Consider the following 17,575-nt stretch of genomic DNA (forward strand, 5'->3'; position numbering starts at 1 on the left):
ATATATTTGTTTGTGACAATCTTTCTAAAATGCTATAATTTGCCTCACAAAATAAAAATAGTTAAGGACCCTATTGATCAAAAGTTCCAACAACTTGAGAATATAGAAAATACCAGAAACAAGTTGGTTATATTGATATCTTTTGTTGCAAAAATGAATTTCCATCAATTAGACATGCTTACTTACACACACCTCTGTTGAAAGTACTGAAGATTTACTATATAGGCGCCATGTTCGGTTCATCAGCAAAACAAAGTTTTTTGTTTCATAAAAACAAAACACTCAAACAAGAATTTGTTACGAAAAAATGAACAACTTGTCCTGAGGGGGGTTGTTGTTTCGTCGCTTTCCTGTTAGGATTCCGAGGATTTACTTCTGACTCTGCTGTGCTTTATGATAGTCACACTTCCAATAATCATTGCTTCGAAAAGTTAAATACTCTCATGTACAAACTTTCTGTATGCTGCATCTTGTCAGTTCTTTGTTACTCTAAAAATTGTAGAATACCTATTGCCAGCTTTGAGCATATCTTGCACTCATTACCTCCAATGCCACTCTACTTTTTGCCATTATTTATTTCTGATGCTTTTCATTTAGCGGTCTAGCTGCATATTCTTTTGCTTCTCTTTATTCTGTATTTAACTCTTCAGTATGTCATCCTCAGTCTTCTCATATTTCTAACCTATTTTATTACTTTTCTCCATTTTTGTTTTTTTGTAATTCCCTGTTTTTTGTTGTATTTGTCACGTTTATATTTTGTTAAATATCTATCAATACCTTACTAAAATTACTCTTCATTCCACCCCCCAAAAGCTTTGTGTGCAACCCTTCTCCGCTTGCGCTTCATCATCTTTCACATGGTATACCATTTTCACACACAGTGGCATATTTATGAAAGGGTAACGCCACCGGAGTATCACTTCTTTTGTTTCTTTTGACACTCCGGAGGAGCAAGCCTGCCAACCATATCTATGAGGCCACACAAAGCCTCTTTGCATGGCCTCGCAGATCTGGAGTATGACAAAGCAGCGCAAGTCACTGCATTGCCTTACTCTGCTCCAGGGAAACGTTCCATGGGTGTTGAGGTGCCACTCATTGATTTTGAATCAGCCTCAGATTTACTTAATCATGTAAACCTGAGGCAGCACCAAATCCTTTTGTCTCCCCAGGGCAGACGTGACAAGGAGAAAATGTTTTCAGGCCTCCTCGTTTTTTCCTTTCCATGTGTTCTGCATTCTGCAGCACACATAGAAAGAGGAAAATAAACCTCCGGATTGTTTTTGAGCAGCAAGGTGTCCCTACTTGCACAAACAATTCCTGCAGGCAGCACAGAAACCCTTGCATCATGGTGCAAGGGTGCCTGCTTTAACGCTAGGCAGCCATTTGTGCAGCAGCGCAGAGGGAAAGAACAGGAACACACCATATTTGATCAATTCTTATTGGCTTAGGGCAGCGCAAGAAGAACCCTTGCACCACTGCCCTATGCCAATCCCGCATAAATACAGTATGGGCCACAAAATTTAGATAAATCAGTTTTGTTGCACATTCACTCCTACACTTTCTTTGTTTTGTGTCAGCTTGAAAAATTCCTTTATTTCCGTTTTCATAGATGTTCCTACTTCTCTGGCGTGTTAATGCACTCACCTGTTAATCTCATTCAAACTTTTATGTCTTTTTACCAATTAAAAAAAATAATTAGGTACTGAAAATAAATTATTTTTTAACTGGATGTAAGGGATAATTCACACATTAGAAGTGGTGCGTATGTCTTTCCTATATCTGAAACAACTTTAGAAATCTGTTCCCTGGTAAAATACTCTTTAACTTAAGTATTAACAAAGTAGAAAAATCGAAAATAAAGTGATATAGGTCCCTGTGTGAATTTAATGTATCTTTTAGATTACATGACATGATTATACAAGTTTCGCTTAACAACTAAATGACCCAAAAGTTAATAACAAACAGAATGCATAAACGAACGCAATATTACCTACATCTTTCTATCGTTTAATATTAAAACAATTCATTGAATGGTATTGATAGATTGCCTCACAATTTGCAGTCATCATGAAAATTACATGTCGACCTGAAGCTCAGATTGACAATATGAAATATGATTATGAGAGTCAACGTGTAGTCTAAAATATAATTTGCATTCCATTAAACCCAGCTACTAAATAAACTTACTCTGAGACATTGCCATTGCTCATACTATTGTGTTCTGTTTGTTGTTGTAGAGACGTCCAAGCCGATGGCCAGCAATGAAGTTCAGAAGAGGATCTGGGCACCCAGCTTATTCGGAGGTGGAGCCTGTTGGAGAGAAAGAAGGCTTTATTATATCGGAACAGTGCTAGAACCCTGGGGATACAAAATACTTGGACTGTTCTGCAGGTGCAGACTTTATGTTTGCCTCTGTCTTCAAGATGGGACCCTCAGCTACTGATGTCCTCAATAAAAAGGGGTTCTGGAACTGCCATTGCTAGGAAGAGGGACCCGAAGAGGCTAATTTGGTGACAGCTGAACACTGCACAACATTTATCCTTTCTAAGGGACTTAGAGCACTAGGTGGACAATGACGAGGTGAATATCTCACCTACTCGAAAAATGTCATGCTTGTGTGCAAATTTGCCTAAGAACACAAATACTGATTTTAATCCAGGAGGGTCCTACTCTTTTGTTCAAGCAATCTTTTGTTGGACAGGGATGAGGATTAAAATGCATCGATTTGCACGAAGCTCAACTTTCGATTCCAGGAATATTGTTCAGTGTTGTCAGTATTAAGGAGAAACATACAGGCAGGCAGACAAATTAAATATGTACATACCTGCATCGAAATGACAATAAAGATGGATTCTTCCAAACCTTTCTGAACTGACAAATGAACAACATAGAAAGTGTTATCACAAATCAAAAGGAATGCCCATAGCACATTGATAGTACATATCTGCTGAGAGAGACATTTAATAGGGCAACATTGGGAGACTTGTGTGGATCTGGGAGGAATCAGTGACATTTTAAGTTTTCTAATTTGCCTATACCCCTTCTCTTAAGTAAAATAGTTATAAGATTGCTACGAATTACGACAGATACACACTGTATGCACAGACACAACACTTTTAAATCGCACTACATTTTAGGGACTGAATGTAATAAAATGCTTACTTCATTGTACTTGATTTGATCTTGTATGGAAATTGTGCCATCATCTATTAAGTAAAAAGAAGCAAAGCTGTTTATGAGCTAGAAAGCTTTAGTATCTTATATTTTTGGTCTGAAAATCAACATTAGAGGTGTAAGTAGCTATTTCAGCCTATTCTCCTTGAAATTAGTTAGTTGTAATTCCCTCATCACAGACTGCAAACACCAGAATTTAACAAAAATGACTGGACTAGATGAACTACTCATGCAAGATTTTTAACATCGTGAGCAATCTGTTACAAACAGGACTTTAACATTTACATTGAGCAGAATTATCAAACTCTGGTCTTCGAAGGTCACATTTATGCCAGGTTTTGCAGATAACCTTGTAACATAAATATCTGCCACTGAAATAACTGTATGTAACTTCATCTCATGTGGTCTTCAAAGTCAATTGAACACCCTTGTTTCATTACATTCTTAAGGGCATATTTACAAGAAACTGGTGCATCATAGATGATGCAGCCACTTTCCTTTCGTCCCCCCTGTCGGCATCTAACAGCACACCATGGCGGTCGTAAGCACAATAGCGTCAAAATTATTGATGCTATTGTGGGGCTTTGTAACAATAGCATCTAAAATGTAGGCGCTAGGGCAGCAAACCACAGGGAGGTCCTTTGAATATAATTGGTGCATCATTTTAATGCCTGATCCGAGAGGTGTTTCTAATGATGGAAAAAATAGTGCAATGAAATGTTGTAAATTTCACTGCGTCATTTTTTCAGGCCTCCCTATGCCAAAACGCCCCATTTGCATACATTATGACTCATGCAGGCATAATGTGGTGCAAGGATGCATTGTATTGTGCCGCTTTGTAAATATGGCACGACAGAAAGCCACCTTAGCGCCTCCTTAGCATCAAAAAAATGAGGCTATGGGGGCGCTAAGTTGGTACAAGGGGCTTATAAATCCGTCCCTTAGTGAGCTTCAGTGTTGAGCGTGCCCTCTGCGAATGTACACAAGCCCTAAAATTAATGGATTTGGACAATTTTGCCAATATGGAAAATTCCTGTCAATCTGCCTCGTGGTTTTACAAAAATATCACTAGCATAGAAACTATAGCATAGCTCAGTAGATCACACAGTAGCACGCACTCATAAAATGTAAGACATAGTAATGTTCTACTTTCAATATGTTTTCACATAATAAAATACATCTCGACCTGATAAAAACCTAAGGCAGAGTTAAAGGACATAGCATATTAATTCCGATGTGGTAGTTTAATCACAAAAAATATTGTTTTAATGCTAGCAACTGTTCCATGTAGCAATATATTTACGTTTATCATAACCAGAAGGCTACGTTTGAATTCTGCATGTGTGTCATAGAAGTGCTGATTCATTTTTTGTTGAAGACACATACTATTTGCATAGATATGTATATATAAATATATTTTTACTAGTTAACGCAAGGCTGACTCTTGTGACTGTGTTGATCTCATCTAAAATATAGACATAACTCGCATTATGGCATATATGCAAGACCTCCAAAAAAGTTCACTTTCAGCTTTTTAAGTGTTTTTTAATCAGCAAATTATGTTTCTCTATGAACTGTGTCAACTGTATTTGTTTCCTTTGCCATTTTCCACTAAATGATTTGCTTTAAATTCGTTTAACCTTTTATATTCTAAGAAGACACCCTCTAAAAGATAGCATTCAACTGGTACACGGTGTTAGATGAAGTAATACATAGAAAGAAGTACATGGAGAGATTGGTCCGTGCCTTAGCTTTGAGTCAACTAGGGAAAGGTGGATAAAACATAAAACTTTAATAGTGTAAAAATGGTCATAGAAACTTCACCAAAAGAAATACATTATGATGCTTTTACAAAGCATTTAAACAAGTTTCATTTCTAATTTTCATTCACCAAACAATTGTGTTATATACTTCAAATATGATACATGCGGCTGTCAAAAGTGTAAAAAAATCCACAGAAAGGCAAAGCAATGAAGGTTCAACAGTGGCAGGCAAAACGGGTTTTACAATGAGGATGAGTGAGAGAGACGGATGCGGAAAAGGGCCAAATTTCCTTAGGGCATTATTAAGGTCAGATCATATTAAGGCGATACCACCTAAAGTGAAAGGAGGAGCCTTTACATGAGTGGAACATCAAATCAGCACTGTCGAAGGTCGGGCTGTCGAGTGGCAAAGCTCTGAATTCTTGATCCCACTTAATGCCTGTTCACACCACCTGATATTCTCTGCCTCTGTATCTCAAACTTGCGGGCTCTTTTATGGACCCTGCTTTGTCCCTGTTTTTCCATCGTTCTCCTCATATATCTTTCCTCCATTAGTGTTTCTCTCTCTCTTGCTCTGGATTTTAAGTCTGCTTAAATCACATAAGTGTCCGTCACCTAAAATGAGTGGTGGTGGCTCCACTTGCAACTACCACCTCAAGTTAAGCACTGATAGAAACACATTTGGCCTCTGGCACATGTTGAAATACTAGTCATGGCTTAGGGGAGAATAACTTATAAAACTATGCAATGAAAACAGAATGTCAAACAGTAAAAATAATGAAAGGGCATTAAATGTTGTGAGTTTGAACCAGCCAGGCACTAAAGCCTACATGTCATTGTTCCTTTCTATGATATCTTTTCAGATGGTTGATATTGGCCTATGGTTGACCACTGAGGAAGAATAAAGGCGTGTTGCTGCAAACAGGCTTGGTTTTGGTGGACGAAAGAACAGCACACTTTGAAACAATATGTGTCAAAGACACATATGTTCTGTTTCAGACTATCATTAATTGTTCCTGTAGACTATTTGATACAGTGAGATATAACCTGTGCATTGAACAAGTTGAGGAAATATTATCGATTACTTTGTTGGATGCAGGTGCTTCATTGCTCATATGTAGCATATGAAAACATCACTACTTCAGGCAGTTGAGTGAAAATTTCGAAATGCCATCTTATGTGATTATTTCGAATTTTGCAAGCTAGTAAAGGTCTAGAGTGATACTGTTGGACCTGATATTGTTGGCGAGGTTGTCCTTTAACTTTTCCTCTTCCAGCCTTCTGTTTTTGTTGACTTTGATTTTGCTTGCTTTAGGACTCTAGGCACTTTACCATTGCCAACCAATGCTAAAGTGCTTGTGCTCTCTCCTTTAAACATGGTAAAACTGGCTTACACCCAACTGGCCTATTTCATTCACTTGTTAGTCCCTAATAAAGTGGTACTACATGCACCCACGTAGTCTGTAAAGTAAATTTATAGTGGTGGGCCTGCAGCACTGATTGTACCACCCAATTAGCAAGCCTTTTAAACATGCCACAGGCCTGCCATTGCAACCCGAGTGTGCAGTTTTAAACTGTCTTTTTACCCTGGCAAAGTACACCTGTTACCAGGCCCAAACCTCACTATTTAACACATATAAGTCACCAATGGGGTAGGCCTAAATAGGAAGAGGGCAGGGTGCAGTGTATGCAAAAGGTTGGACATGTACTTTTAATTTTACATGTCCTCATAGTGAAAAGTCTTACATTCAGTTTTCAGTAATGTGAGGCCTACCTCTCCCATAGGATAAAATTGGGTCAACTTATTGTTTTTACTAGGTGATAACTTTCATTTAGGAGTAGAAAGGGAAGTCCAGTTTGGTGTCTAAAGAAGTGTAATTCAAAGCCCACTTTAATGGTAAAGTTGGATTTTAAGTCCTAATTCTGGAAAATGCCACTCTTAGAAAGTTGTCATTTTCTTGCCCTAACAATTTGTTTCCTGCAGCCTGTCCCTAGGTCACATGACTTTGTGTATTTGGTATTTGGCCTTTGTGCATTTCTCCCAGACAATGAGACAAAGGGAAGATAGATTTTGGCAGGATAGGCTTCTCTGAGTTGATGATTGGGTGGAAATGTGACCTATCACACTTGCACATCGCAAAGGATCATCCTCAGCACTCTCACCAAGGAAGGGAGGAAGGAGGATGTCTGACATCTTGGGTGGGAGTGGAGGGGACCTCCAGTACATTCTTTAACTTAAAAGTGGGCACCAGGTATAAACATTGGACTCTTAGACCCAACTCTTCAGTACACATATGTTGGGGGAAACTCAGAAGAAGGACTGCTGTGCTGGCTTGCAAGAAGGATTGTCACTCTGCTTATCTGCTGCCTCCTGCCCTGCTTCCTAAGTGAAGGACTGGGCCTGTTTCCTGACCCCACAGCCACCAGAGTGACTCCTAGAGCTATTGGGTGACCTCCTGAACAAAGCCTCAGAGAAAGATGGCACCAACCACTGTGAACCTATCACCTGGACTCTGGCAGTTGTGAGTCATTCCCTCCAAAGTGATGCTACTGTAGTCCTGGACCCTTGGAAGTGGGCCTGAAGGTGCTCTGCCAGCCCATCTCTGGTCGTAGCAGAACCGGGGCACCATGGAACTTTGCGTCCCAGAACTCCACATAGGTACCACTACGCGATACAACCCTGACTCAAGACTTTGTATCATAGCTTGAAACCTCAACAGAACCACCGCTAAGCGAACCATTCTCAACATGGGTCTTCATATCGCAAGCCCCTTGTCAATGACATTCTCTGCCTCACAAGTCTTCATCTCATTCAACACCAGCTTGGGCATGACTCATATTCAATGCAGGACTTTGCATCGCAAGCCCCTCATCAACGGCATCCTCAATTAAGATGCAAGACCTCAAATCGCAGCCTTGCAGCTTGCCACAACTGGTGATGCACCACGCCAGTACCTTGTTTCACCTTAGCTGTATGATGTATCATCGATCTGGGACCTCGCAATGCTCGGCAAACATGATTTATGTTACTTTGTTGAGTGGGCTTGACTGGATCCATGTGGCTGCCTCATGCTTCATCACAGTCAGATTGTGACTTTATCCAGGTTCTGAGTGACTGGATGACCATTTCTGGAGTTTTTCACTTTTAGGCACTATTTGCACTTAAATCCTTAAAATGGCCTATCTCCGATTCTACTGATTGGATTTTTGTTGCTTTTGTCTTAAAATATTTATTGCATTTTACTCACTTGTTTCTAAATTTTCTGATTTTTCTTCTGTGTGTGTTACTTTTCACATTACCTCCAAGTTAAACCTGACAGCTTTTTGTGCCAAGCTACTAGAGGATTAAGCACAGAGATTTGCTTCTGACTTCACCCTGAAAAAGTGGTTGCTGCTCGAGTAGGATTCCAGCCCTCTTAACCAGTAACTCAATTTCTTACAGATGCCTTTGTATTTCTGACAGTAGAATGGTATGAATTGTTGACAGAGCTGGTTGAACTGAAATTAATCTATAAATATCTTGAAATTTGATAGCTTTGCAAAATACATTAAATCTACACCATTTTTTCTTCTTAAGAATGTATGAACTAATACACTTGTTTGTGAATAGTTAATGTGAATTATTTGGACATATTTAAAGTGAATGATTAAAATAGTTGTAGTGATCTATAAGAAGAAAAGTGATAGATATTCAACCCATGAAACAAAGGTTTATTTAATTTCCAGTTCCCTTCAATTAATCATACTGAATATGCAGATGGTGCTGCCAAGACATTAACGCTCTTATAATGCCTTTTTCCTCTTATTATTTTCCTGGAATTTATCACCGTTAGTATTTCAATGGACTAAGAGAAAAAAAAAAATCATGATTTGAGAGTAAATTGAAAAAGAATGCTATGTCACCTGCATTCTATTCTGCATTAAAAAGCCTCATTTATGTCCCATGACTATGGATGACAAAAGCAGGATGTGGAGTCTTGAACCCATGGCTGATTTCCAAGATAGTCAGAAACTCCTTTTATTTCCATGTCCTAAATCTGAGCTGGATTATTTATATAATCACTAATCACCAGGAAAATCTGGCATGGATAAGCACAGAATGACAATCTTGTCCATCATCTGCCTAAAGGAATGATTTAGAGATTGGCTTATGGAGTAGTGTGCTTTGGGATGGCAGGGGACATTACCTTCACCATATTGAGAGTATTCTGACCACCAAACTTGGAGATAATCACCAACAGTCATCTCTGTTCATTTGATTGGTGACCCCTGTCGGTTCTGACTGCTATCACCAAACTTCTGATTTATTTTGGTTTTCATAACCAAACTCCTGAAGAGTTTGTATCTGAAAAATAAAATAAAAAATATTATCACCACAACCTGGACGTTTCCTTCCAGGGCACTGGAGTAATTATTGTTTGTTTCTTGCCCCCTCATCACCAGGTTTTTCCTGGTAATGATGGATAAGAAAAACAAGGCATTGCACAGTCCACCTAAATGGAGAAAAGTCAGTAAATTGCTCTTGCTCAGATGGCCCCTGCACAATTCAATCAACCAATCAATCAATCAATTTGTTGAGCGCGCTACTCACCCGGAAGGGTCTCAAGGCGCTGGCGGGGAGGGGGTGCTACTGCTCGAAGAGCCAGGTCTTGAGGTGCTTCCTGAAGGTCAGAAGGTCCAGGGTCTCACGTAGGTTGGCGGGGAGGGAGCTCCAGGTTTTGGCTGCGATGTGGGAGAAGGATCTGTCACTGGTTGTGGTACAGTGAATGCGGGGGAATGTTGCGAGGGCGAGGTTGGCGGAGGGGAGCAGGCGTGTCGGGTTGTGGAAGTTAAGTCGATGATTGAGGTAGGCCAGTTCAGTGTCGTGGAGAGCTTTGTGAGCATGGATTCGGATTTTGAAGACAATTCTTTTGTTGACTGGTAGCCAGTGGAGGTCCCTGAGGTGGGTAGAGATGTGTTTGTGGCGAGGGAGGTTGAGAATGAGATGTGCTGAGACATTCTGGATCTGCTGGAGTTTTTTCTGGAGCTTGGCCATTGTTCCCACGTAGAGGGCATTGCCGTAGTCCAGTTTGCTGCTAACGAGGGCATGGGTGACCGTTCTTCTGGTTTCAACGGGAATCCACCTGAAGGTCTAGCGGAGCATTAGAAGTGTGTTGAAGCATGAGGACGAGATGGCGTTGACTTGCTAGGTCATGGAGAGTGAAGAGTCTGGTATGAAGCCGAGGTTGCATGTTTGGGTGGTGGGCGTTGGGGGTGAACCCAGGGGGACCGGCCACCAGGAGTCATCCCATGCTGACTTTTCGGGCTGAAGATGATGATCTTGGTCTTTTCGGAATTCAACTTGAGGTGGCTTGCTGTCATCCAGTCGGCGATATCGAGGACTCCACTGTGGAGGTTGTTCTTGACGGTTGTGGTGGTCCTCATGAGGGAGAGGATGAGCTGAGTGTCGTCTGCGTTGGAGATGATGTTGAGGCCATGGGATCGGACGATGTTGGTGAGCGGAGCCATGTAGATATTGAAGAGGGTGGGGCTGAATGAGGATCCCTGAGGGACTCCGAAGATGGTCTTGGTGGCCTTTGACCGGAATGGGGGAAGGCAAACTCTTTGTGTTCTTTCAGAGAGGAAGGAGGTGAGCCAGTTCAGGCCTCTGTGGTGAATACCGGCGTCAAAGAGGCGTATGCGAAGGGTTTGGTGAGATACAGTGTGGAAGGCTGCGGAGAGGTCGAGGAGGATCAGGGCAACGGTTTCACCTTTGTCAAGCCTGTTCCTGCTGTTGTCAGTGCAAGCGATGAGGGCGGTCTTGGCACTGTGGTTTTTCCGGAATCCAGACTGGGAGACGTCAAGTAGGCTGTTGTCCTCCAGGAAGCGAGAAAGTTGGTTGCTGACTATCTTCTCTTTGACCTTCACGGGGAAGGCGAGTAGGGAGATAGGTCGGTAGTTTTTTAGGTCTTCAGGGTTGACTTTGGGCTTTTTGAGCAAGGCGTTGACTTCGGCGTGTTTCCAGCTTTTGGGGAAAATGGCGGTCTTGAAGGAGCTGTTGATGATGGTCCGGAGCTGGGGATCGATGATTTGGCTGGCCTTATTGAAGACGTGGTGAGGGCAGGGATCTGCGGGAGAGTCGGAGTAGATGGTGCTCATCGTTTTGGTGGTTTTATAATCATTGGTGGGGGTCCAGGCGCTCAGTACATTGGTGCAGCAGGGTGCGATGGGGTTGACCATGTCAGTGGTGGTGGTGGTGGGGGACAGCATTGTGAAGCTTCCATGTATGTCTGTGATCTTGCAGTGGAAGAAGATGGCGAAGGAGTCGCAGAGGTCTTGTGAGTGGGGAGGGTCGGTGGAGCAGGACTTGGGGCTGGTGAATTCCTTGATGATGTTGAATAGCTCCTTGCTGTTGTGTGCATTGTTGTCTATCCGTTCTTTGTAGAAATATCTTTTGATGGTCTGGATGAGCTGGTGGTGTTTGCGCATGGCTGATTTGAGGGCGGTGAAGTTGCTCTCTGATTGTTCTTGGCGCCATGTTTTATCAGCTTTCCAATTGGTCTGCCAGAGGAACTATTCCATTGATGATGCCAATGGGGACTCTTTTGACAGAATTCTTGGAAGCATTGTCCATTGGTGTATGAATAAAGTTCCTATTGATTGTCAAGCTTCCATATGATTTTCATGCCTTGAACATGTTAATAGCAATTGACATAAAGAATAGATGAAATCAGAAAGTGAACAGAAACTGATATAAGTTACATGTTCAGAGGAGAGGAGTGATGGTGGATCCTCAGTGAAGGCTGGAAAGGGGTAAAAAGTCAGAAGAAAGGTGAAAGAGATGTGAGAAGGGATCTATTAGATTAAAAGGCAGCAATTCCCTTCAGGATCAAATTTATATACAAAGTATGCTGAAACAGAGTACCAAAGTTACAGGGGAGATTTAGTAGGAGATGTGCAGAAACTAAATTTGAATGAAAAGTGGTACTTCTGTCACCCTATGGGGCAGTGAATGCTATTTCCCATATCATAATCACATCAGAGAATGGCTTATACAAAGTAAGTTAACAGAGTGAAGGATTTTCAAGGTGTCCATTGAAAGAATGCCCATTACCTTATGGCTGACAGTCAGAGTGGTTGAAACTGAGCATATTAGATTGGCTATAAGATGTTTTACATTCATTAATTCATGGACCTGAGTCTGAGGAGAGGTTGATGACAGCTCTCGCTATGATGACTGTTGAATGTTGAGTATCTTTCTTCTTGATGACTGTTGAGTATTGAGTATTGAGTATCTTCTTGAATCTATGTGTAGGCATTTAGTTATAACAAAAGCAAAGTTGGGATTGGATATTTCAAAAGGCTTTATTATAGCTACCTACAGATGGATCAACATGAAGTAGGCAGGTCATCCAGGCATTTAAATGCCTAGTGAAATTGGCAAAATCATTATTGTAATCATCCTTTACCATCTCTTAGTCTGCTCCATTATCAATGCATAAAATTGCCTGCAATTCCAGGGGGACTATAAATTGATAGGCACCAAATCACTGGCAAACCCACCGTACTATCCACATAACCAAATAGTACAGGACAATGCCAAAATGTATATTGAACAAAAAAAATAATCAGAAAACCTAAATACATCAGGGAGACCTATCATCATGATGTCACTTAGCCCAATTCTAGTGCCTTCACAATTTGTGTTCAAAATATTTTAGATTCTGGAACAGAGAAATAATCTGTTATTGAGGTTTCTTGCAGAACATTAATTTGCAAAATAGCGCAAAAAGTCACAAATGTTTTGTTAATCAACACATGACATTACAGCTCTTTTATTCTAGGACATAATTTATTCCAAGGTACATCTCTCATTATTAGCTTTTTTAGTAGCGCTTCTCATACAGTGCTGCAGCCATCAATCTTCTATCTTTCTCTGCTTGCAAAGGGGATGTAGAGCTTCTATATGTGGCTATGATCAAAATCACAGTAGTCATTCTTCATAATGGAAATCTACATTCTTCCACCCTTTTCAAACATGGCAGAAATCAGGAAGCATTCAAAATGAAGAAATGTGGAAGGGATGTCACAATCCTTTAAAACCAGGGCCACAGAACCAAATGGGAGCCCCCTCTGATTCCAGCAATGAAACCAAGATCTTTGTCCTGTGTACTTTAAATGAACTGGGGACCATGACTGGTGAAACATGATCTCCTCTACTAAACATTTCGAATGTTGAGAACTCCATTGAAGGCAATGGAGCAGCAGAGGCCTATAAAACTTGGTATAGGACCACTGCTCTCCACATGTCTACAGTGTCCTAATACATAGCTTCTGCCTCTATCCTTCCCCTGTAGTTCCAAAAATATATGGATGTGGTGGGGAAAAGTGAAAGGCAGAGCTTCTACAGAGGTGCACATGAGAGCCTTTCATCTCTCTCTTCCTGTAGCTCACAGTGTCATTTGAGCCTCAAAAGGAGGGAAGGATGGTGGAGTTCTGCTCAGCTCTTGGGTCTCTCTGGCTCAGCTGAATGGGAAAAAGCAGTTTAACCAAGCCCAGGGAGAACCAGGGGCTGACTTCAGCCTTCTTAAATCGATAAATGTTCAACAGTTAACAATTGTGGGCGTCTGTCCACTGTTAACTGTTGAGCATGCAAAGCAACAGCTGTGAAACAAAGGTTTTGGGGCTCCTGGGGGAATCAACCCCCTCAGTCTCCAGGAGGTCTTTGTTCTTTTGAGTACGACACATGCTTTCTAGTGGGGTGACTATTTTAATAGCCCTATATGCTGCCATAGTGGGATATACTGGCCATTAAAGGTCTACTCTTTTGTTAAAAAGACTCATCTTTAACTTGGGTTTTTAATGTTGGAGTGGGCCTTTAATGGCCAGTATAGACTGCTATGGCAAGCTATTATACTGAAATATGAAGGGTACTGGCACAAAATATGATAAAACATGCTGTACGAAGAAATAACACTTATGAGTACTTCTAAGCTTGAAAAACAGCCTGTATTATTTAAAAGACGGGCTCTCATTAGAAATGATTGTGTAGAGTTGGGAGACCAAAAGCAACAGGTATGTTATATTTGTATATTTAAAGTATCTAAATTAGCCCATTTCCTGAAACAAATAGGATTTACCACCTATTCATTGAATACTTGAACTCCAGGATAGATAGTCCCATTGACACTGATATATGGCTTCCTAAGTCTGGGCTAGCAATCCTCGAGCCATTATAATTGAGACAGGTCATTTGTCAGGTAAAAGTAGAAAATATACTGCATAGTTGAAAACAACATCTTCAACTGTAGTAATTCTTAAAGCCTCTGATCTTTTCTGAGGATCTAAAAAGAAGATGAACTTGAAATGGATAACGTATCCTAACTGAGTCAGTTGAATTTTGGTTGGGCAAATCTTTTTAACACAACACGTTTCTTTAACTTTTTTCTGTTTCCTTTTATAGATTAAGAAGCAAAAGTAGAAGAGGCTAATTGGTTATGGGGGGCATTACTACTCTTGCAAGTGAAGACACCATTCTCTTGAGACTTATTTCCATGTTTATTTATTCAAAGCCATGTCACTTTTGTAAAGAGGCTACCATTTCATACCTCAACTTCAGCTCTTATCAAAGACAGAAAGACTACATTCATAGCCTCCATTGACCCAGCAGGATAATCATCACAAACAGAGAAACCAGTCATAGGAATGCTGTTTGTAGGACCAGCAGTGCCGACTATTTCAACTGTTTTGTTAATGAGGCCTCTCACCTGTGGCATATAGCAAACATGATCAGTGTAACCAGGTCTGCAAATCCACTAATGATATCCCTGAGATAGTCTTGGGTAATCATGAACCTACATTTTTCTACTTGTCAGGATTCTGTGCGAGATGCTGCTAAGAGGAGCTTCCATCATAGTCAGATATCTACATATGATGCTGCACAATCATTAGGAATCATATTCACTTTTTCACCTTTAAATATTGTCCTATAAACAATACATCCACTTCCTTGGCCATTCGTTATGATTTCTACACATGTACATTTCTTGGATGGAAGAAAACAGAACTCTATTTTCCCTTCCTGGTAATGTCAAAATATTGCATGCAAACATGTCTTGTGACACAACTATCAAGGGTGTCGACTTTCTATTAAAAACTCTATGGGGCAATTTTTTGTAAACTATTTTTAGAAAGCAATATTGATATCAGGCAATATTCTCCAACATTATTCTGGTACAACCACTTACTGTCCAAACTCATGGTCAACGGAATGACAGACGTCATCCACAGCTGATGGTGAGTAATAAGGGTTTGTAAATAATTATACGATTTTCATGGAGCACCAGATTGTATGCCATATATTTTTAGTCCCAGGCCTCAGAAAATCCTTAGGGCCTTCACTTGTAGGAACCATAGTGGGACCCCAAGAACTTGACTCAACAGGAATTTCCGTTTATGCACTTAATCTGCTAAAACACAACCGCAAACTCAACCACCTTCTCAACCTTCCGTATATTGGAACCATCAGCAATTGTAGATATTTGGCTCTATCCTAAACTCCTTGGGTTTCTGCATAACATAACCCATATTGGCAGCACAAGAATGATGTATATTTACCACTTGTCCCTCTGTGCACATGGTCTAGGGCACCTTAAGTGACCTCTGTGTGTTACCATATCACTGATGGACTTTTGTGTCACCACAATAGTCCTTGAGTAAAGTGCTCAAGTTAAAAAATCTACAAAATCATTAGTTAGACAATGCTGAATACTACCTAAAAATACAGTTAATTGTATGCGTCAAAATACAGCTATCATAGAAGAACAAGTCACACAAAGGGAGCAGAAAGACAAAGAAGTGCTTTATCAAGTTAATACCTGAGGAATTGATATGAACATCCCCTTGAATTCACACTTTTCAGCAATAATTTCCATTGCTGTAAGATTGAGAAAATCGCAGCATGGTCTGGAAAACACAACACAGAGTCAAGCAAGCTTAAAAGAGACATCTGATGTAACTATACAGACACCAAAAAACACATCTTTCCATAAATGTCTGGCCAGTTGTTATCTAGTATACCTTACTACTCTGGTAGATAGTTGTGTGACAAAGCTGACTTAACAACATTCACCCTTCAGCTATGTTAACATTCCTGATGATCAGGGTAATATGCATTAAACCACTAAGGGCCTTATTTATACGTTTTGGTGCAAAACTGCACTAACGCATTTTTGCACCAAAATGTTTTGCACCGGCTCGCACCATTTTTTTGCACCAGCTGGGCACCATATTTATGGAATGGTGCAAGCCAGTGCAAAGGGTAGGCTAGCATAAAAAAAAAATGACGTTAGGCAGGTTACAATAAAAATAAATCACTTTAACTTGAGTAGAGTAATTTATTTACGCTAAACGGCATATTTATACTCTGTTTGCACTGAATTAGCGTAATTTTTGGGGCCTATTTCTATGGTGGAACACCATGGAATAAGCCCACAGGTGCCCTTCCCAGGCACCAGGGGCACCCCCACCCACACCAGAGGGACTGCCGAGGATGGGGACCCCATCCCAGGTAAGTACAGGTAAGATTGCATTTTATTTTTGAAAGTGCCATGGGGGCCCTGAAATGGGCCCCCATACATGGCACAGGGTGCAATGGCCAAGCCCAGGGGACCCTTGTCCTCTGTACTGGCCATTGGGGTGGTGGGCATGACTCCTGCCTTTTGTAAGGCAGGAGACATGTGGCATGGTAGGTTTAGCACCATAAAATGATGCTAATCTGGTTAGAGTCATTTTTTTTACTGTAACCTGCCTAATGTCATTTTTTGGTGCTAAATCCTCTTCTTTTATACCGCCATCCCCACCCGACTAAAGTCATTTTTTTTTTTTACTCTAGCCTACCCTTTGTACCGACTTGCACCATCAAGCCGGTGCTAAACTTTTTGGTGCAAAACTGAGTTAGTGCAGTTTTGCAGCAAAAAGTATAAATAAGGGCCAATATTTTGTAAGTTTGCACCACTTTTGCGTTCAAAAATTATGTTAATGCAGCACAAAAAAAGTATAAATCAGGGCCTTGGTGCTAGACGGGTCTAGCACCAAAGTATAAATATGGAGTTAGTTTTGCACCGAATTAGAGTGAAAAAAATGACGCTAATTTGGTGCAAACAGAGTATAAATATGCCCTAGAGTATAAATATGCCCCTAGATATGGCATTAAGGCCATAGAGTCATTTTTTGCATGGGAACGCCTACCTTGTATCTCATTAGGGCAAGGTAGGTCTCCACTTGCAAAATGACTTTAACTCCATAAATTTGGCACTAAACGGGTCTAGCACCAAAAAATATATATGGAGTCAGTTTTGCACCAAATTAGAGTGAAAAAAAATGACGCTAATTTGGTGCAAACAGAGTATAAATATGCCCCTAAACTCTTTCAATATTTCCAACCTGAACGATCTCTTAAAATCAATGTTAACACAGTACTGCATATGACCTGAATAAAGTGTGAATCTAGTACTTCCTAAGCTTCCTATTCTGGCATCTGATTCCCATTCAGGCATCTCTTTCCACATTTTGGTGGTCATTACAACCCTGGCGGTCGGTGTTAAAGCGGCGGTAAGACCCCAAACAGGCCGGCGGTAAAAATGTTGCAATTACGACCG

The 17,575-nt window shown here is 40.7% G+C and overlaps 1 protein-coding gene across 1 annotated transcript in view; it reads left to right on the forward strand.

Moving 5' to 3' along the window:
• PLXDC2 (plexin domain containing 2) overlaps positions 1-4,609 on the forward strand; it is a 1,436,917-nt gene extending 1,432,308 nt beyond the window's left edge. The window contains exon 14 of the mRNA XM_069211779.1: positions 2,238-4,609. Within this exon, the coding sequence (XP_069067880.1) occupies positions 2,238-2,354 (117 nt within the window). The 3' untranslated portion in view covers positions 2,355-4,609. The remainder of the gene's footprint in view (positions 1-2,237) is intronic.
• The last annotated feature ends 12,966 nt before the right edge of the window (positions 4,610-17,575 follow it).

Source organism: Pleurodeles waltl, chromosome 10 (genome assembly GCF_031143425.1).
Source record: "Pleurodeles waltl isolate 20211129_DDA chromosome 10, aPleWal1.hap1.20221129, whole genome shotgun sequence".
NCBI lineage: Eukaryota > Metazoa > Chordata > Amphibia > Caudata > Salamandridae > Pleurodeles > Pleurodeles waltl.